We start from the raw sequence: 17,944 nt of genomic DNA, 5'->3' as shown, positions 1-17,944 counted from the left end.
GGTGATCTTCTCATTAATAGCGTTACCTTGCAATTCCTTCTTATTTATCCATATGAGAAGCAACCTTTCATTGTATATAACTTTTCAAGGATACATAACAATTGCATGGATATTCTTGTCCCTACATTTGAAGCATCCGTCTCCTTAATCTTGTCTTTGTTCTTGAGAATAGTGCAAAACATTGATGTACACAAATTTTACAGGTTAGTGCTGGCTAGATCAGCCATCTCACCCCTTGTTCTTGCTTTTCAATGTTCATATTTTCTTTTATCTTTGGCTTACACTGACATAATTAGTCCAGTCCTTAGTCCATAACCAGTCCTTTGTCTCCTGCTAATCGGGCCTGTTTCTGTCACACTGTTTGGCAATCTTTTCAACAATCTCCAAATAGAAAGCCTGATTAACAGTCTGGCCTGATGGCACAAATTCAGAATGCATCATCCCTCTCATCCAGAAAAACAAGTGAAAATCATCTTGAGGTTTGATTTCACTTGACGAGCTTTTCATGGGCGAGATGACAATGAAGAGTTCCACTTGCTTGATTGCTGTTGACACATGTCCCGAACAAGGTTTGTCATCAAGTGACTTCCCACCTTCTTTGAAACGAGAAAACTATTGATACACTCCATTTTTTCCTATCGCACAATCCTTCGTAGCTTTTTCACATCATAACAGCTTCTGAGGCATTTTTCCCAAGCGAGGGACAAAATTTCACCGTGTTCAAGCTGTTCATGCAAGTCCCTCTTAGTGGAAAACGAGGAGCCAGCAAAACTGCTTTTACTAAACGAATTGTTGTCACAAACTTCCCAGATGGCAGCAATGCCTGTGCAGAACTGGGAATGATTTGCACAAAGCTCGCCTAGTGGAAGGAATGTGTACTTGGCATTCTCTGCCGCAACTGCAGCACTATTCTGCTCATGTTTGGGTTGCCCCTCGTCTAGCTGTGATAACTGAAGGTGTGTTGAAACCTTGGCAGGAACCAGCAATATAACTTAAGGTATGTTTTATTGAGGATAACTAAGGGACTACTTAGCAGCAGTAGCATTAGGGATATACTTGAGTGTGCTCCACAGTGTGTATCATGGTGTAATTCTCCATCATTAGGTTTGGGTAAATAATCAAAAACAAATTATAGTTGGCCAAGTTTCTACTTCAGTATGGTCAATTGCCTTAAAGAAGCCTTTTAATAGGAAGGGATCATACTTGCTTCTGTTTTACTGGCATTGATTTCCATGGCTTTGAAAGTGAATGTGGGTATTAAGTATTTTACTGGCTTAAAAATGTTTAAATATTTGTGTTGCAAAATATATATATATGTATAAATATATTTTATGGATTGATATTTGCTTTCTGCACAGAGTGTCTGGATAGCCTTGAAAATGGATTGGCTATGGAAGATGTGAAGGCCTATCTAAGTAAAAGTAAGTATAGGTTAATGATGATCTTCATTGTGTTATCATTGACATATGATTTTTTTTATTATCAGTGGCTTTAGTCAGGGTGACCGATAGGCATAAGAATCTTGTAAATGTTATAATATTTTTGGTCTGAAAAACAACGAGGAATATGAGCTAACATATTGAAAATTTAAACCCAGCTAGGCAAAAGTTAAAGCATGCGTACAATGTCTTGGTGTATAATGTTAACGACTGAATAAAATTTGATAATTACTCAAATGTTGATTCCCAATCTCAGGCAGGAATGACTGTAATGCAGGGAAGGCTTATGTTTTTTAATACAGTTGTACCGCAACTTAAAAATATCTTTCATTTCTGTTTTGGCCTCTGGATATGAATTGGGATGCTTTTCTAATGCTCCTTATCACAGACTATTCTAGGAATTCTATTCTAGGACTAAATCTAGGAATAGATTAATCAATTTCCCTCGAGATAAAATGGAAAATTTGGAACTGTGGTCAAGAAAATATTTTGTTAGCAGTTGAAGTATGACTGTATTCAATGTTTGTGTTTAAGTAATCAGCTTTGTCCTTTGTAAAAGGGATTTTCCTTTTTGTAATGTAATGTGTGGGTGGAATATCTAATGTGAATGAATATGCTGTTGTCTAGCCCTCCATATCAGTAAAGAAAGTCTTCAAAACTAATTGACATGGGTTCTTTGGTGCTAGTATTAAACAGTAAGACAGAGGGGATATTTAACAAAAAGGAGAAAAGTCTTATATGGAGCTGTCTTTGTATAGTTAGAAGGGTAGCTCGTAGTTGTGAAACAGACAGCAAGGTGGTGCCCTTGGGTGCGGTGCAGGGATACCACATGCATTTTCCTCATGTTGAGAAGTGTGGCTGGTCATTACTGAAGTCTGGATTACTCATAGATTACAAGTCATGGGAAGGACTAGGCTCGGGTTGATCAAGGAATGGAATAAGATGTTTGTTCAACATCAGAATCTCACGTTTTAGTCAAAAAGTCAATCACTTGTCATCCCTGGCATGGTAATCAGTACTTTCAAACTCCTGTTTTGGGTCCCCTCATTTTTAATAGGAAAGTCATGATGCTTCTTTAATTCCTTTACTAAGTAAGTGTTCACAGTTTAAAAAGTATATGTAATGGCATTCAACCTATCTTGAATATGTATCCTTACAGACTGGGGAACATGAGTAAAAGTCAGCTGTGGCATATACAAGGCCTGTTAAAAAAAAGATGAGACTGTTTGAATAAATATTTGAATTAATTAGTTACCCTTTAATCATGCTTATCGCCTGCAAAATACAGCGCTCGCCTGCCAATACAAAGGTCCCAACGTTCATTTCAGCTTTCAATTGCCACCTGGAATGCTTCTTTCAGGATAGCCTTAAAGTCTGCGGTACAATTTTCTTGTAGGTCATCAATAGTTTCAAATCGGCATCCTTTCCAGGTAGATTGTAACTTAGAAGATAGGGAAAGGTCCACTGGAGCAAGATCCAGAGTGTATGGAGGCTGGGGAATAACCAGTGTGCTGTTTTTGGCCAATAACTCGGTAATAATCAATAATGTGTGCACCAGTGTGTTGTTGTGATGATAACGCCTAGACTTGTTTTTCCACATTTGTGGTCTCTTCCGCAACATCGTGCATCTTAACCATCTCATAACCTCTACAGGTATATAGTGGTGCCCATTCACTGTTTGTCCTTGAGGCTAAAATTCACAATTAATAATTATTTCCCAATCAAACAAAACGATCAACTTCACCCTCATGTTTGATGGTGACATCCAAGCTCTTTTGGGTCATGGGGAAGATGGCCCCTTCCACTGTGAAGGCTGGGCTTTGGTCTCTATATCATGAGCATAAACCCACTTTTGGCCAGCTGTGATTATTGTTTTGAAGAAGTTTTGGTCATCGTATGATCCGTCAAGCAGTTACTGGCTGATGTCAGGGTGTTTTTGCATCTGTTCATCGGTTAATACGTGCGGGACAAATTTGAGCTTGATGTGCTGCTTGCCCAAAATCTCTGTCAAGATGATGAGACGCAATCCAACTCTAATGTTAATTTCATTGGCAGCCTCCCTGACCAATGGCTTGCACGCATTAAATCATTCAAACTGTTGACATGGGAGTCTTAAGTTGACGTCGACAGTCATCCACCTCTCAGTTCTTCAACGGCCCAGGTTTTTCCAGACTGGAAATAGTTGTACCAACAAAAACACTGTGCCTCACTCATAGATTCATTGCTGAATGCCTCTTGAATCGTTGCATTAGTTTCAGTTGCACTTTTCCTGAGGTTAAAACAAAATTTAATTCGCATGTGTGGCTTCTTCTCTAACCCAGTCATTCTCATCGGCACAAGAATTTGTGCAGCAAGCTGAGACAAGAATTGCTCTTGTGCAGACACAAGTCGAGATAGGTTCAATAGCAAGGAGTTGTTTTACTTCCCACAGACACAGCTGGAAGGCGACACTTCACTGATTGTGGTCCATCCAGCAGTTTGCATGTAGAAAAACCAGCTTTATCTTTTTTGCGCAGGCCTTGTACATGAAATTCTGTGTGAACCAGTACAAAGTTTTTTTCAAGTGGAAACTAAGTTTTCATCTATAATTTAAGTTCAATGTAAAGGGGAAGTATCAATTTGCAGGTTCATATTCAGTAAATGTAAAATTTTCCACTCATCCTTTAGTCCTTGTTTCTGCTAAATGGATCTTTATTTATGCTTGGCACTATCAGGCTTCACTTTGTTGGATTGTTTGATGTCCATATTAAATGAGTTTGTGATTTTCCACAGACTTTATTTTATGATACAATGCCATTCACCTGATGATGCCGCAAGTTGGCGTTTCACCATGAAGTAAAGTCTGTGGAGAATCACAAATTCATTTAATATGGACAGCTCTGCTTGCCAAGGCACCATTTGGTTTTGGATAGAGACATGTTAATGTGCAAACCTTGTGTGTGTCTATCAGTCATATTTCCTTTATTTGACGATGTCAATCAGGGGTTCCTTTTAACATTGGTGCAGGTTTACAGAATATCAAAGTCAAGGGCCTCTACCTGATATTGTAATACTTGCGTGACTAATTGTGTTGTGTTTTCAGATAATGTTCTTAAATTCTGAAATAATATTTTAGGTTGTGAAAGCATTTTTTTCTGAAATTTTGATGGATTGATTCTTTTCAGGATCTTCTGGGTACAATGTGAATGATGTAGTTCTGGACAATAGGATTTTTCAGCCCAATGCAAGTAAGTATGTGGATTTTCATTCTGCTGCTCACTATTTTTGCTTAAGACTGATTTTGTCTTAATCAGCGTTGTACTTGACCTCTTTACTCATTAATTGAGTGTTTTCAATTTCAAAGCTATGTTTATGACCAGTTCCACCATGTTATGACATAAAATTTCATTGTAGACGTAAAACAATTGACCTAACCCTTGGTAAAAATAATATGCAGCGTACTCTTACTGGGCATGACTCAATGCAAAGATTGTGATGGCAATAATTTAAACTACTCAGGATGAAAATAACAGCATTTTTTATATTCACGAGTTTATTTTTATTTTTTCTAAACATTCATGAGCATTATGGCATAGGAATCAGTTGACTAAAAGTGCATGTGAAATTATTGCAGTGAAACCTAGAAGTTACAGATCTGGATCTTGCATGATCTTCAAATTTACATTTTTTGAAATGGTCAGGGTCACTGTTCATGTAGATCTATTCCATCTGCACCTCAGAATTACGCTCATGAAACTGGAATTTATATAAAATCACATCTCCCTATGGAGATGATAAGCTGATTTTTATCATATATTTCCCAAGGCCCTTCCCATGGACTACAACCTGGAAGGGCTTGTGCGTTCCGATGACCCCTACAGCTGTGCTGGTGGCAGTGATAATAATGGCTCTTGGTAGGGTCACCAATACCAAATAGGTCGAAGGTTAGGAGCCAGACGAAAGGTAGTCCACGCAGCGTCTCTTCCTCAGTGAGGCGGCTGCAATGGCGTCTGACCCCAGTGGGGCGGCCAGTAAGTGATGGTGTCACGTTAAAAACACTATTGTGGAAGGCAATGGGAAACCACCTCAATTATCATTCCCAAGGGGAATGATGATTGGCACTACAGAGATATGAGTCCTGGCAACTACGGGGCTCAGCCCAATCGGCAATGTGTCATGCCCGGCAGCGGGGGAGGAAATGCTTCTGGTTTTCACAAAAGCCTTGCAAAGCAAAATCGACAGCAAATAAGATGCTTAAAAGGGCCATATTATTTAGAATAGGAACTTGGAATGTTAGGATAATGTTAAGAACAGGAAAATTTGAGAATATAAAGCAAGAGATGGAAAGGGGAAATATAGATATTTTAGGACTATGCGAGGTAAAATGAAAGGATAGCGGGGACTACTGGAGTGATAGTTTTGAAGTAATATACAATGGAGGGAATGAGAGTGAATGAGGGGCTGCCTTAATATTGAATAAAAAGGTAGGAAGAAGTATACATAGTTAACATGGAGCAAGCAACAGATGTAAAAAGAGTAAAATCAAAAGGAATGAACTTGTTTTTGTTCAGGTATATCTGCCACCAAGCATAAATCATACGGAGGAAGAAGTCAAAAGGGTTTACAAATTTTTAGAGGGTATAATAGAGAAATATTCGATAGTATTAGGGATTGGAGTATGATGGTAGGCTAAGGAAGAGATGATGATGACGTAGGGGACTTGGGGTTAGGTACAAGGAATGACCTCAGAGAGAAAGCAATGGAGTTCTGTTAGAGAGAGGGAGGTTAGTCATTGAAAACACTTGGTTTAGACTCCATCAAAGGTAGGTATACATGGAAAATGCCAGGTGACTCAGAAAGGTATCAATTAAATTTTATTATTGTTAGGCACAGGTTTAGGAGTAGCATGTTCAATTCCCAGTTTCCTGTGAGCAGTTGCGGCCTCTGATCGCAATTTAGTAGTGATGAAATGTAGCATCCGATTCAAAATTAGAAGGCAGGGCTGGTGGTTTGGGAAATGGAATGTATAAGAATTAAATGGTTTTACGAGGAAGGAGTATCAGCTGGTGGAAGAGAAAAATGGAGTTAAGTTCTTTGAAGGAAAAATGGGTATTGTAACAAACCAGGGATATCAAAAGCTGCAAAAAAACTACAGGAACTGTTAATAGGAAAAAACCAAGGTAACCATGAATTATGGATGAGATGATTACAAAAGATAGATGAGAGAAGGAAATGGAAGAATTGAAGTGCGGAGTTAAGCAGAAGGAAGTACAAAGAGTTAAACAATAAATTGAGATGGATAGCAAAAAAGCAAAAGAAGTGTGTTGGAAGATGCAGTGCTTGGGCATGGAAAGGTTACAGAGGGAGGGTGAAATTGGTGTGCTATTCAAGAAGGTTAAAACACTCTTGAGAAGTTAGAAGGGAAAATCTCTGTTATCAATTAGGGATTAGTGGGGTGAAGATCCAAGAGAGTTGGAAGGAATCTATGAAATGACTGTATGGTACAGAACATAGGCCATCAAGGTTGGATGTAGGAAGAGAAAATGTTTTGGATGAAGATAGCTTAGGTTTAGGCATACTGGATAGTTGGATAGGAAGAAATAACGACATGCAATAACGACAAAATCATATATAAAAAAAAAACATGGCATACATTCATGCATGAACACTTACACCCCACACACATGCAAACACTCAAACTACCAACTAACATACACATGCACCTGAAAGTATACCTAACATCTCTATAGTGTTTAATTTTGTTGAATTTACAAGTCGGAACAAAATTAAACACTATAGAGATGTTAGGTATACTTTCAGGTGCATGTGTATGTTAGTTGGTAGTTTGAGTGTTTGCATGTGTGTGGGGTGTAAGTGTTCATGCATGAATGTATGCCATGTTTTTTTTTATATATGATTTTGTCGTTATTGCATACGATTTTTTTTTTAAATTATTTTTCTTTTCTAAATTATGGGTGGTGTCCTAGCACCCCCCGCCACACGCCCTTGCGGCGGCTTGCGGGGTATTGAGTAGATGTAGATGTAGATGAAGAACATCCAAGGAATTGAAATGAAAAAATGTCATGGAGGTAGGCAACATTTCTGTGGCACAACTTAAAGGTTTAGGAAAAGTTGATGGGAAGTCTTTGTGGACTAATTTGTTGCATTTTTGAGGGAGGACTTTGGCTGGAAGGGAAAATGATTACTTAGGGGATGATCAGTCTGGTTTCAGGAAGGAGAGAGGCATGTGTGATGCTACTGCAGTAATGAGATCACTAATAGAGAGGAACGTAGAATACGAGGTCTGTCAAAAAATTTCTTGTACTTTTCATTCCAAAGAAATACTTCACTCACCAATTATATTATTAATTAAAAAAGTGTGGGAACCTTATGGACAGCTCTCATACAACGGGGCTTATTTGCCTGTTTTGTCCATTTTGAAAAGGCATTTGATCCGCAACCTGTACATGTCTCAGACTGCGCAGGTACGAGTGGGGAACGCGGAGTCCGGATGGGCAGTGTTTGGAAGAGGTGTGAGGCAGGGTTGGCCATTATCACCAGTGATGTTCAACACATATGTGGAGGAAAGAATTGAAGAGGCATTAAGGGAAGACCTGGAGGGAGGAATGAAAGTGAGCGAGGAATTCGTAAACTTTGTTAGGCTTGCTGATGACCAAGCACTAGTTTGTCAGCCAGCGAAGGAATTACAAGGATTGCTGAGTAAATTAGAAATTCAGTGTGATGGATATGGGATGAGAATCATTATAAATAAAACATTAACTAACAGAAACTACATGGAAATTATTGCAGGCCCATGTGCGGACATTCGTAAATAAAGTTAAATTTGATTCTGTACTTATCAGCACACCATGTTCCCCTTTAGTTGTCTAAAATGCTCATAAAATGGCTTAAAGGACCTATTGACTTCACAGTACCCATTTGGTATTTTATATTTAATGTTAGTTTCTCTTCGTACGTGACTCTATCAAGAATTTATAAAAAAATATTGGTGGTAGTTCTTCTGTGCACCACCTGCCAGATATTTTTGTGCCCAAGCTTTTTAGGGGATGGGGAAAAGTGCGGTGGCTAATGTATAGGCTTCCCACCAAGAGGGCCCGGGTTCAAATCCTGGAGACAATAAATATTTTTCAGCGGTATCCCAATCCCTGCTTGAGGTGCTTTGTGGAGAGCAATTTGAGTGAGTACGCCGTCCGTCGGATAGGATGTGAGGGGTTTCTCCTTACCCTTCCATCCTCATCCACCCCTGATGGCATAAATGACCTTAGCTTTCCGTCACCTCCCACAAAAACTACTACCAAGCTTTTTAGACAGAATGAACTCACCAAAAATAAAGTTATTAATTTTGCACTCTTCTGTTCTAAAATAGCTGTACCATTGAGTACACATTTTTGTGGTTATCTTATTTGTGCAGAAGTGTAAAAATTCCAGTTCTATGGGAACCAAAGAATGTGTTATAGAATTTGTGAAAAGGTTTCTTTAAGTATTGCTTGTAAAAATATTTCTGTGAAGAATGGTATCACAGAGAAAAATGGAAAATGAGCATTCTTATTTCTTTATATATGTATTTGTATCTTCTTTTCAGTGCACCCTGTTGACTTTGATTGTGATTTGGCCACAGACTGTGTGGGTCTTCCTGCAAGAACGTGTAAGTATGACAGCAATAGATATTTTGACATATTATATCTATGATTTAAATGTTATATGACAGCATTTAGATTATTGGTAAAGTAATTAATTTTTAAAAAAATATAATAGGTATGTATTTTACTGTTTTGAAAGATATAGAAAATGAATTCAAAATGAAGAGAATCATTTTCTTGTAATACTTAATCATTTTGATGTTGCTGTTTCCATGCTTAGTTGTTTCTTCATGTTGGCGAAATATATGTACAAAGAGTTAGCTTTTAAATTTGCACTGTGCTGTTCATCATTTCTATTTATTATTAAATGAAAATTAAAAATTCAAACTGTGTATTTGCAACAGATTATGAATTTATTTTTAATTCCTATTATTTATTTGAAAATTTTTTAATAGTCTGCATTTAAAATGTGTAAATCGTAAGTATTTCATTATATATTCATCCTGTTTCAGCTATACCTGATCAGACCCAGAAGGCATTAGAATCACAAAGGAAAAGTTGCACATTGGCGGAGAAAAACTACTTGGCTAAATTATGTACCACTACTTCCGTGAAGTATCCATTTTCAATGATTATGAAGCAAATCATTGATCTTAATTTTGATCTAGATAAAGAGATTTTGATGAAGATTTTGGATAAATCTAACCGAGATGGAAACACGTGAGTCTGGTATTTGGATATACTCCTGTAATAACTTGTAACACTATAATGTGTGGTAGACTTTCAATCTTTGAACTTTATTCAGAAACTGGTTTTTTATGGGTAAAATATTGAATGTGCCACCTAAAATATAACTTCTGTGCTTTAAATTGCCATTGTATTACCAGTTATTTGTATGCATAAGAAACCTTCATAGTATTTTTAGTAAGAATTTTCTTCTTCTACAGATATTTTTTAAATTGATCAATTTTCATTTCTGTAATACAAAATGCTGTCTACTTTCACTCATAAATGCTAACTTGATTTGACATTAATAAACAGTTATTGCAGAGGTAGAGAAATGGTTTCTGTCTATTGGGAAAAATAAAACCTGGAATCCATGACTAGGAAAGGTTTTGAATGTACAGATTGATTAGGTAATTCTTGGGAAGTAACTTGATAGTGCTAAAAAATAACAAGTTCTGTAAGAAGTTAAATTAGAGTTGTTGATTAATGTTTCACAATTAAAATTGGTTGATCCATCAATAGGTCAATTTCAAAGCCACTTTGGGATTCTACTCCATTCTACCCACTTAAATCATAATTCTCCATTGATCTGATTAGCCTTTTTCCTTGCATGACTTTATACTTGGCCTTACTGCGTGAGAGTTCCTTATATCATGTTCCGTCATATTTCACCATTTCATAGTTTTTCCAATGTGCATTGTGTCTCCAAGAGTCTTTAGTCCTAGTTTATATCTGGTTAATTTTTTTCCATGTACAGGTAAACCTCATTATTTTAAAATTCAGGTGACTGAAAGAATCGAACTTTAAATATCCATATTCACTGTAAACAAACTGTTTAAATAACTTAGTTTTGTTTTATTGAGTAATCTTGATGCCAATATATCTGTCACTGAAAATACTCCACAAATTGACCTAGAAAATTTGTAATGTAATGCGTTTCACTCTATATAGTAAGAAAGCATCTGCTGTTGGGAGAACTGTGTAAAAAATTTAGAAATGAATGCCGCTTCATAGATACAGATAGATTGGTGAACTGTGGACTCCTACCCAGTGACCTAAGTCCTCAAATCAGTGTACTACTGCTTTTGAATTAGATGTTGCAATGGCATCACTTTGGGGTGACCTCTTTCTTCAACTCTCATGTCCATTGCAGGGTGCCAAGTGGACCCTTCTGATTCTATCGAGATTCTTCTATTGGGAGCCCACTGTCAAATCTGCTGTTGCTCAAATATTTGCTTTCAGCATTCTCCAATATATTATCTTCATTTTTATGTGTTAAGAGAAATGCTAATGTTTCCTCAATTGATTAATATATTCTCCTCCATTCGTGGTTTTTCAGCAAATTTTTACTGGCAAATTGTATCACGATTACAACGGCACAGTTCATCATAAAAACACACACCTTATGCACAATAAAAACGAGCATAGTTATTGGTTAACAGTTCAATCAAAAAATATGGTAAAAAACAAAAATTATTGGTTAGAATTGTAATTGAATACAATTGTAAGCTCTTAAAAAAGCTACTTTCTTCATTGATGTCACAATAGGTTAGTTGGGCGTATTCTTTATTGAAGTGCAGTTGATCTCATTAAGGGTTGGCAGTGGGTTGAGGTTAAGAACAGACTCTGGGAAGGGATGTGGGTGGATGGTTCCTGAATCGGGGAGAGAGTCATGTTCAATCAATAATCAACTTATTCTCCAGTTATGCACTACAAATTTCAAACCTTTGTTCTCACTGTCAAGCAATTCTAATGTGGCTAATCTTAGTTTGGTTTGGTACTAAACATATGTGAGCAAATTGTCCAGAACGAATTCAGTGGTTCACAATGTTTGCTATCATTGTAGTGTTTTAGCACAGAAACTCACCCCTTGCTGAACTGCATTATAGAGCCATTGCCTAAAATTTCATTTGTTTAATCAAATTTATGTTTCACTACATAAATTCTCCTTTTTCTTTCGCATTTTTTTAAAGTGTTAATGCACATTATTGTTGAATATTTTAAAGTGTTTAATTTGTAATTTTGCTTATTTCGCATAGGGTATTGCATCTGCTTGTTGAGCATCAGCATTGTCTCCTTTTGGAGAGACTTCTTACCCTCCTTAAGAAATATAATCTAACCCATCACATCGATTCAACGAATGATCTACTCGAGGTAGGTTGTAATTAAAAACAAGACTGGAAGATACTTTATTTTGTCCTGGGCATGACTTAGCGTACTTTATTGGAATCGATTTTGTGGCATTAGGGGATGGTCTTCTTTTATATTGACGAAGCTGAAATCATTCATTGAAACAGTTAATTATAGTTACTCTATTTCAAATAAATCCTGCTTTCTAGGAGTAGACATTAAATAAGGTTGGAAAGTTGGAGAGTGAAAATTCCAACATCCACTTGTGCTGATTGTTGTGCAATAAATTAATGATGCTCTGTTTTTTGGATGAAAATTCATTTCAGATGGCCTTGCTTTGCTTTTACAAGTTGTCTCAATATTTTTTAAATTTTCAAATTACAATATAAGTCAGGCAAAAAACATTGTGTTCTTTGTGACAGTATGTTTTAACATGATCCTTGTTTAGATCCATCACAACCACCAATTTTAAAATAATGTTATTTTATTTTTAGCTGCTAAAAAAACCTACTCAAATACAGTGGATACTTCCAAATTGAGTAGCTTCGGGCGTGAAGTGGTGGAAATCAAACATAATGAATAACCGTCGGAAGCACTTTTCCACTTGATAACATTTTTATTATTTCACGACCAGGTTTCGATGTATTGCATCACCATCAGGTAACAAACTGAAGTTGTGTGCAGGCTTATATACATTCCAGAAGGGGGTGGAGAGGACATGGTAGGAAACGAGGGGGGGGGAAGGGGGAAGACAAGGGAGATATTTACAAGAAATAGCGGAAACAGCGTATTGACCTTGTTAAAAAACACACCCAGTATACTATATATAGTCTTTAGGGTTCGAAGTGATCCTATTGGGTGGATGGCGGCAGTCTCCAATAAACCATTGGTGGCCGGGACGAAAACAGTAGGCGGGCTGGGTTTTGAGGCCAAGGATTAGGCCCTTCTGGAAGGGTGGTGGTGGAATACCCCCCCTTAACTCACACACTGGGGGGGGGGGGAGAAAGCGCTCAAGGAAGGAGGTGGTTGTGTGTCCTGCTTGGACAAAGTTTGCCAGTGAAAGTTGATGGAAAGGAGGAAGAAGTGAGTTGCATGCCATTGAGAAGAGGGGTTTTCTTCTTTACTCGTTGGACGATTTCCAATTGTTCCTACGCGTCTAATATTCTGCATTTATTTGACACATGAAGCACTTTTAATCACAGATGTGGTTAGTCTCGAGTAAGTGTTTGGCGATCATTGATGTGGTGTTGCCTAAGATCGTGCACTTCTCGTGTTCTTTGATTCGGGGGAGAAATTCCTACCCGTTTGGCCCTCATATATATGGCGGCATCACACTCGCACTGTATGGCATACACACCACTCTTCCTTGTATTGTCGTTGGTATCCTTGTAATGTTTACAGAGGAGTTTGGATGTGTTGAAGGGTGTGTAAAAAGAGACTCTAAATTTGCCCTTTGGGAGTGCATTGGCCAAATGGTACAATGAGTTGTTGATAAAGGGAATTTTGCACCATTTTCGGGTTTCCGTGGTCCGTTCCATTTTTAGGATGTGTTTTTTTATGTATGATACTTACTTAATTCTTTTTCTTTTTGCTAGAAAGTTGCCCTAGAGTTATTTATTTTTACCAGCTCTTCAAAATTTTGTAAAATGCGACTCAGAACTATCATTAAATAAATTTCTGGCCTGCATCACCACTTCCGTGTAAGGGTGATGCCTTATATGGTACGATGCAACAGTTTCCTGTGACTTCCACACCTCATTTAGCCCGCTCTTCTGGCCTTAATTGTTCTCAAGGCTGGTGAAATTTCTTAATGGTAATAAAGCAGGGGATTGATTTTCAAATTGGTGCCTGTATTGGTACAAATTAGCTGCACGAGACGGCCTTTCGAGAGCTTATGGCCGGGCAATGCATCCTTCTCTGCTGTGAAGTGTGCAAATATTGGTTTGCTTCAGCAACTTCTCCCTGAAGAGACCCATCTCATCACAATGAGAAACCTATTCTGGCATGCAATATTCAGAATCTACAAAAATGAATTCCTTAACTGCCTCAAACCTTCCACAGCTCTCATTAAATATTTTTTCAGAAACATTCCAAGAAACTGTGGAAGATGCCACGACAGTAACATTTGATGGAGTCATCTGTTAAAATGCATTACAAATGCAATAATTTCAGAGTGTAAAAATCCTGGTCAAGGCGAACGATTTTTATGCTCTTTAATTATTGCACTCCTTCAGATGTTGCTGATCCTGGCGTTTTTTTAACAAGATCGGCAAAAATTGCTTTCACCTTCTCGTCAAGAATATTCTCGTTACTAGTGTCACATTGCCATTGCTTTTCGTTGATCCATATGAGAAGCAACCTTTCTACATTGTGGAGAGTACGTAGCCATCGCATAGATATTCTTGTCACTCCGTGTGAAGAGTCTCTCTTCTTAGGCTTGTCCTTGCTCTTGAGGATAGTGCAACTGAGAGACTGATTTTGTGTGTGTGCCAGGTCAGCCACGCTCATACCTCGTTCTTGCTTCACAATGATTTAACTTTTCATTTTTACTGTTTCTTTTGTTCTCTTATGAGCTCTCTTCTTGTGGATTTTTAAGGAACATTTTAAAAACCATGTGCAAAATATTATTAAACTTTGCACAAAAAAATTAATAACAATTTCTGAAGACTAGTTTGGAAAGATGTGTGATCACTGGTGACACTGACGCACTAGCGGAACAAGTGCAAAACACAAACTGAAGTGGGAGGTGCGCAATCATTCCGGGAATTCCCCTCATTACTTGTTAAACCAAAGTTCGCTCTCTGAGGGAGTCATTTTTTATCAAAATATTTTGGCTTATTATACGAATTGCTTGCTATGTGAGGTGCTCATTAGGGAAGGTTCCACTGTATCAAATTAATCCTCCTTAGTCTGGTATCATTGTCAGTATTGGGGAATAAAATGTTCAGAATCATTCCAGATCTAGAAAATCTTTAAAAGAAGTGGAAATAATGAAAACTTCGTTGCAATTTTCCACAGTTAACACTTTATTGCCGACCATGGTTTCGATACACTATCATCATACACCTGATGATGATACAGTGTATCGAAACCATGGTCGGCAATAAAGTGTTAACTGTGGAAAATTGCAACGAAGTTTTCATTATGTCTCGATTCCACAACATCACGCCTGACTCTTCACTTTTCGTAAGAAGTGGAAACTCATTTTTTTCTTTTTTCTCCCAATCCATACTTAATTTTCCACAAGAGGAGCTAAGGCAGTGGAACTGTCCTGTTTCAGTTTGATACTCTGATTTATAATTTGGTCAACTAGTTTGATTGTGTGCGAATATTCATTTTTAGTGTATTCATTCCTGGTGAATTGATGTCGCTTTCTGTAAATCACTTTGTTGACTCCTGAAAAGTGTAATTACATGTGCTTGCATGCGAATTCTTTTGATGTAGAAGTTGGTCTCTAATATTTAGATTAGCATCTGCTTAAATCACGTCATGACATCTCTTATCCTGATTTGTTCCCCGGCATGGGAATTAATTTCCTTACTAACCACTTATCTCACTTAGGAGCTGTTAATATTATTACCTGTACTGAGTCCTTAAAAAAAAAAAAATGAAAGAGCAGAAACAGGTATTGTGTGTTTTATCATATGGCAGTCCCCAGCTGTGAATTAATTTTCATGTAAACTTCCATATGACAAGATTATTTGTGGTGCACTTTTGACATAAATGCTGTGCAATTTACCAGATAACCAAAAACCTCGGAAAAGTGCCCCTTATATGTTTTGAGTCAGTACAGCACGATTATCTCCGGCTTGGAATTGGCTTTCCCTTCATAACCACTGAGCAGAGTGCGTGGTTGCCTTCTTTTGTTTCTGCACATGCATTAATTTCCCTTCATATGACTGCAGCATTCTCAGATTTTGTGTCAAATTTAATTACGGCCACTGGAGAATACTTCCCATTTTACTTTTAATTTGGCTAGGCTCACCAAATCTTACCTGTTGAACTGTTATGCCCTGCATAATAAATCCGTTCAGCTGTCCTCTCAAGTTATAGCTGAAGAAATTAAATGTGCGGCTCTGTTTTGTAAAAATTACTGTCACAGAGCTCACATTTTTCCTTTTGCCAGCAGTATTACTCTAGTAAATGTTTTTTTATTGGCAGTTATTATACAGTACATCTTTATCAAATTAAAATAAATAAGGATTCTAAGGTGATTTGATGTTATCTTATTTAATCCAATGTACTGATGACAAGTGTTATCTGTTACAGACTCCATTGCATCTAGCAATATTGCATAATGATATGGAGAAGATGAGATTGTTGTTACAAGCTGGTGCTAAACCTGAGATGAAGAACATTCAGGGAAATAATGCATTCCATATAGCTGTGCTCACAAACCAAAAATTGTCAGATATTGACTCGTCTCTCAGAAGCAAATATGTTTTGGAACTCCTATCTTTTCAAAACAACAAGGCCTCTGAATTCCAGCTTAGCTGCCTAAATGATACTAATGAAGGTAAGTTAATGAAGAAAAGTGTGCTGTTAACATATCATTTGCAAAAACCAATGTACAATGTGGATAGTTGAAGTAATGACAGATCATATTCAATATTTGCTTCAAAATACAACTTCTAAATCTAGAGTAAGTTAGAATGAAAAGAGTGCATGACTGCGTCCTTATGTTTATTTAAACCCTCATCTGGAGTAAGCATTTTTTTGGAGAACCATTTAAACTAATAACATGGTTTTTAATATTTAGCTGGGTTGACACCCCTACATTTAGCAGTGGAATGTGGAGATTTAGAGGTGGTGAGGGCATTGCTGGAAGCAAATTGCAGTGTCAATTGGTTTGATGACCATGGAGGTTGCTCGGCCTTGCACATGGCTTTGGTAGCTGGCAACATCCAAATGACTGAGCTCCTACTCTCTCATGTGAGTAATTTAAGAAATCGACATTGTAAATTGAAGCCCAGTTGCAGGCTGTGCAATTACTCTATGCTTCACTTTTCCATGTCACTCTGTGCACTTCTATGTATTCATTATCTGCTGTTCTTGCAAGTGGAACCATGCATGGCCACTAGACTACCCTGATGAAATGTTGGTAATCTTGAGTGTTTTATGTCACTATCTGGGCAAAAACCCTCGGGCTTCTATAATCGGACCAGCTAAGTTTAGAGGAACAATTTCAACTTCTTCAGTAGTGTGCATGTAAATGTTTTTGAGTGGACTGGTGTGCATGGGCTTATCAGTGTTTGTCATCTTCTCTTCTCTCTTTGTTTCAAGCTTTTAAAATGACATTTGCCATGTTGACATTAGCCATCAAAAGTTGGGAGCTATTGCTGACATTCCCTCTGAGACGAAGGTCCACGTCCATACTATTTTAAAATATTTTCATAGTTAATACAAAGTCGTTTTTCATTTCATCATTCATACCATTCACTGACTTAACTTACGAGATGCGTGTAGGTAATTTTTCAAGGACTAGCAAATGATGTTCTTTGCCCTTTATTCCTCCTTATGTTGATGGATGAAGACAGCATTCCTCATCTTCTTCACTGCATGCTAGAGAGGGATACTGGGGTTGCCACCGAAAAATAACTCCTGACACTTGTGGGCTTCCGATGAGAGTGTGATTTTGGGGTCTGTTTGGTAATAGGATGTTGAGACGTGTGGAAAGTTATGCCATGAACATCACTCATTTTATTTGTTGGACAAGTGCAGCTTTCAAATTATTTCTCCTCTGCTTCATTGCAGTATGAATTGCACCAAATCCATTGACACATTCATCTGCAGACTCCCACAGTTTGAATTAATTAAAATAAGGATATGGAAACTTAAATTCATGTTTGCAAATAGCACGCATGTGCTTATAAGGCATATTAACATGAATATTCCTCACTAACCCTTTCCCAATAAGAGCATAGATATCCCAGGTGTCACACGTAGCATTTCAAGAGGAAATCACCCTTTCTCCAAAACATGCTGGGAATTTTAGGTTGGTCCAAAATTCAGTTACCTGCATCTACCTAACAATACTTCAGGCAGTTACAGAATGTTCGTGAAAATCTA

General features: G+C 37.5%; 1 protein-coding gene across 3 annotated transcripts in view; it reads left to right on the top strand.

Annotated features, from left to right (window-relative positions):
• The window catches only part of Rel (nuclear factor NF-kappa-B family member relish), a 56,452-nt gene that overhangs the window by 25,289 nt on the left and 13,219 nt on the right, over nt 1-17,944 (top strand). For 2 of the 3 annotated variants that reach the window (XM_071584651.1, XM_071584652.1), the window contains exons 12-18: nt 1,359-1,421; nt 4,604-4,666; nt 9,022-9,084; nt 9,532-9,739; nt 11,785-11,899; nt 16,145-16,391; nt 16,635-16,807. In XM_071584651.1, coding sequence (XP_071440752.1) covers nt 1,359-1,421; nt 4,604-4,666; nt 9,022-9,084; nt 9,532-9,739; nt 11,785-11,899; nt 16,145-16,391; nt 16,635-16,807 — 932 coding nt within the window. The remainder of the gene's footprint in view (nt 1-1,358; nt 1,422-4,603; nt 4,667-9,021; nt 9,085-9,531; nt 9,740-11,784; nt 11,900-16,144; nt 16,392-16,634; nt 16,808-17,944) is intronic. The other variant, XM_071584653.1, reaches the window with a different exon arrangement.

This window comes from Hetaerina americana, unplaced genomic scaffold (genome assembly GCF_022747635.1).
Source record: "Hetaerina americana unplaced genomic scaffold, ioHetAmer1.1.p SCAF_2, whole genome shotgun sequence".
Taxonomy (NCBI): domain Eukaryota; kingdom Metazoa; phylum Arthropoda; class Insecta; order Odonata; family Calopterygidae; genus Hetaerina; species Hetaerina americana.
Note: the sequence above shows the minus strand (reverse complement) of the source record. Positions and strands in the feature narration are given on the sequence as shown.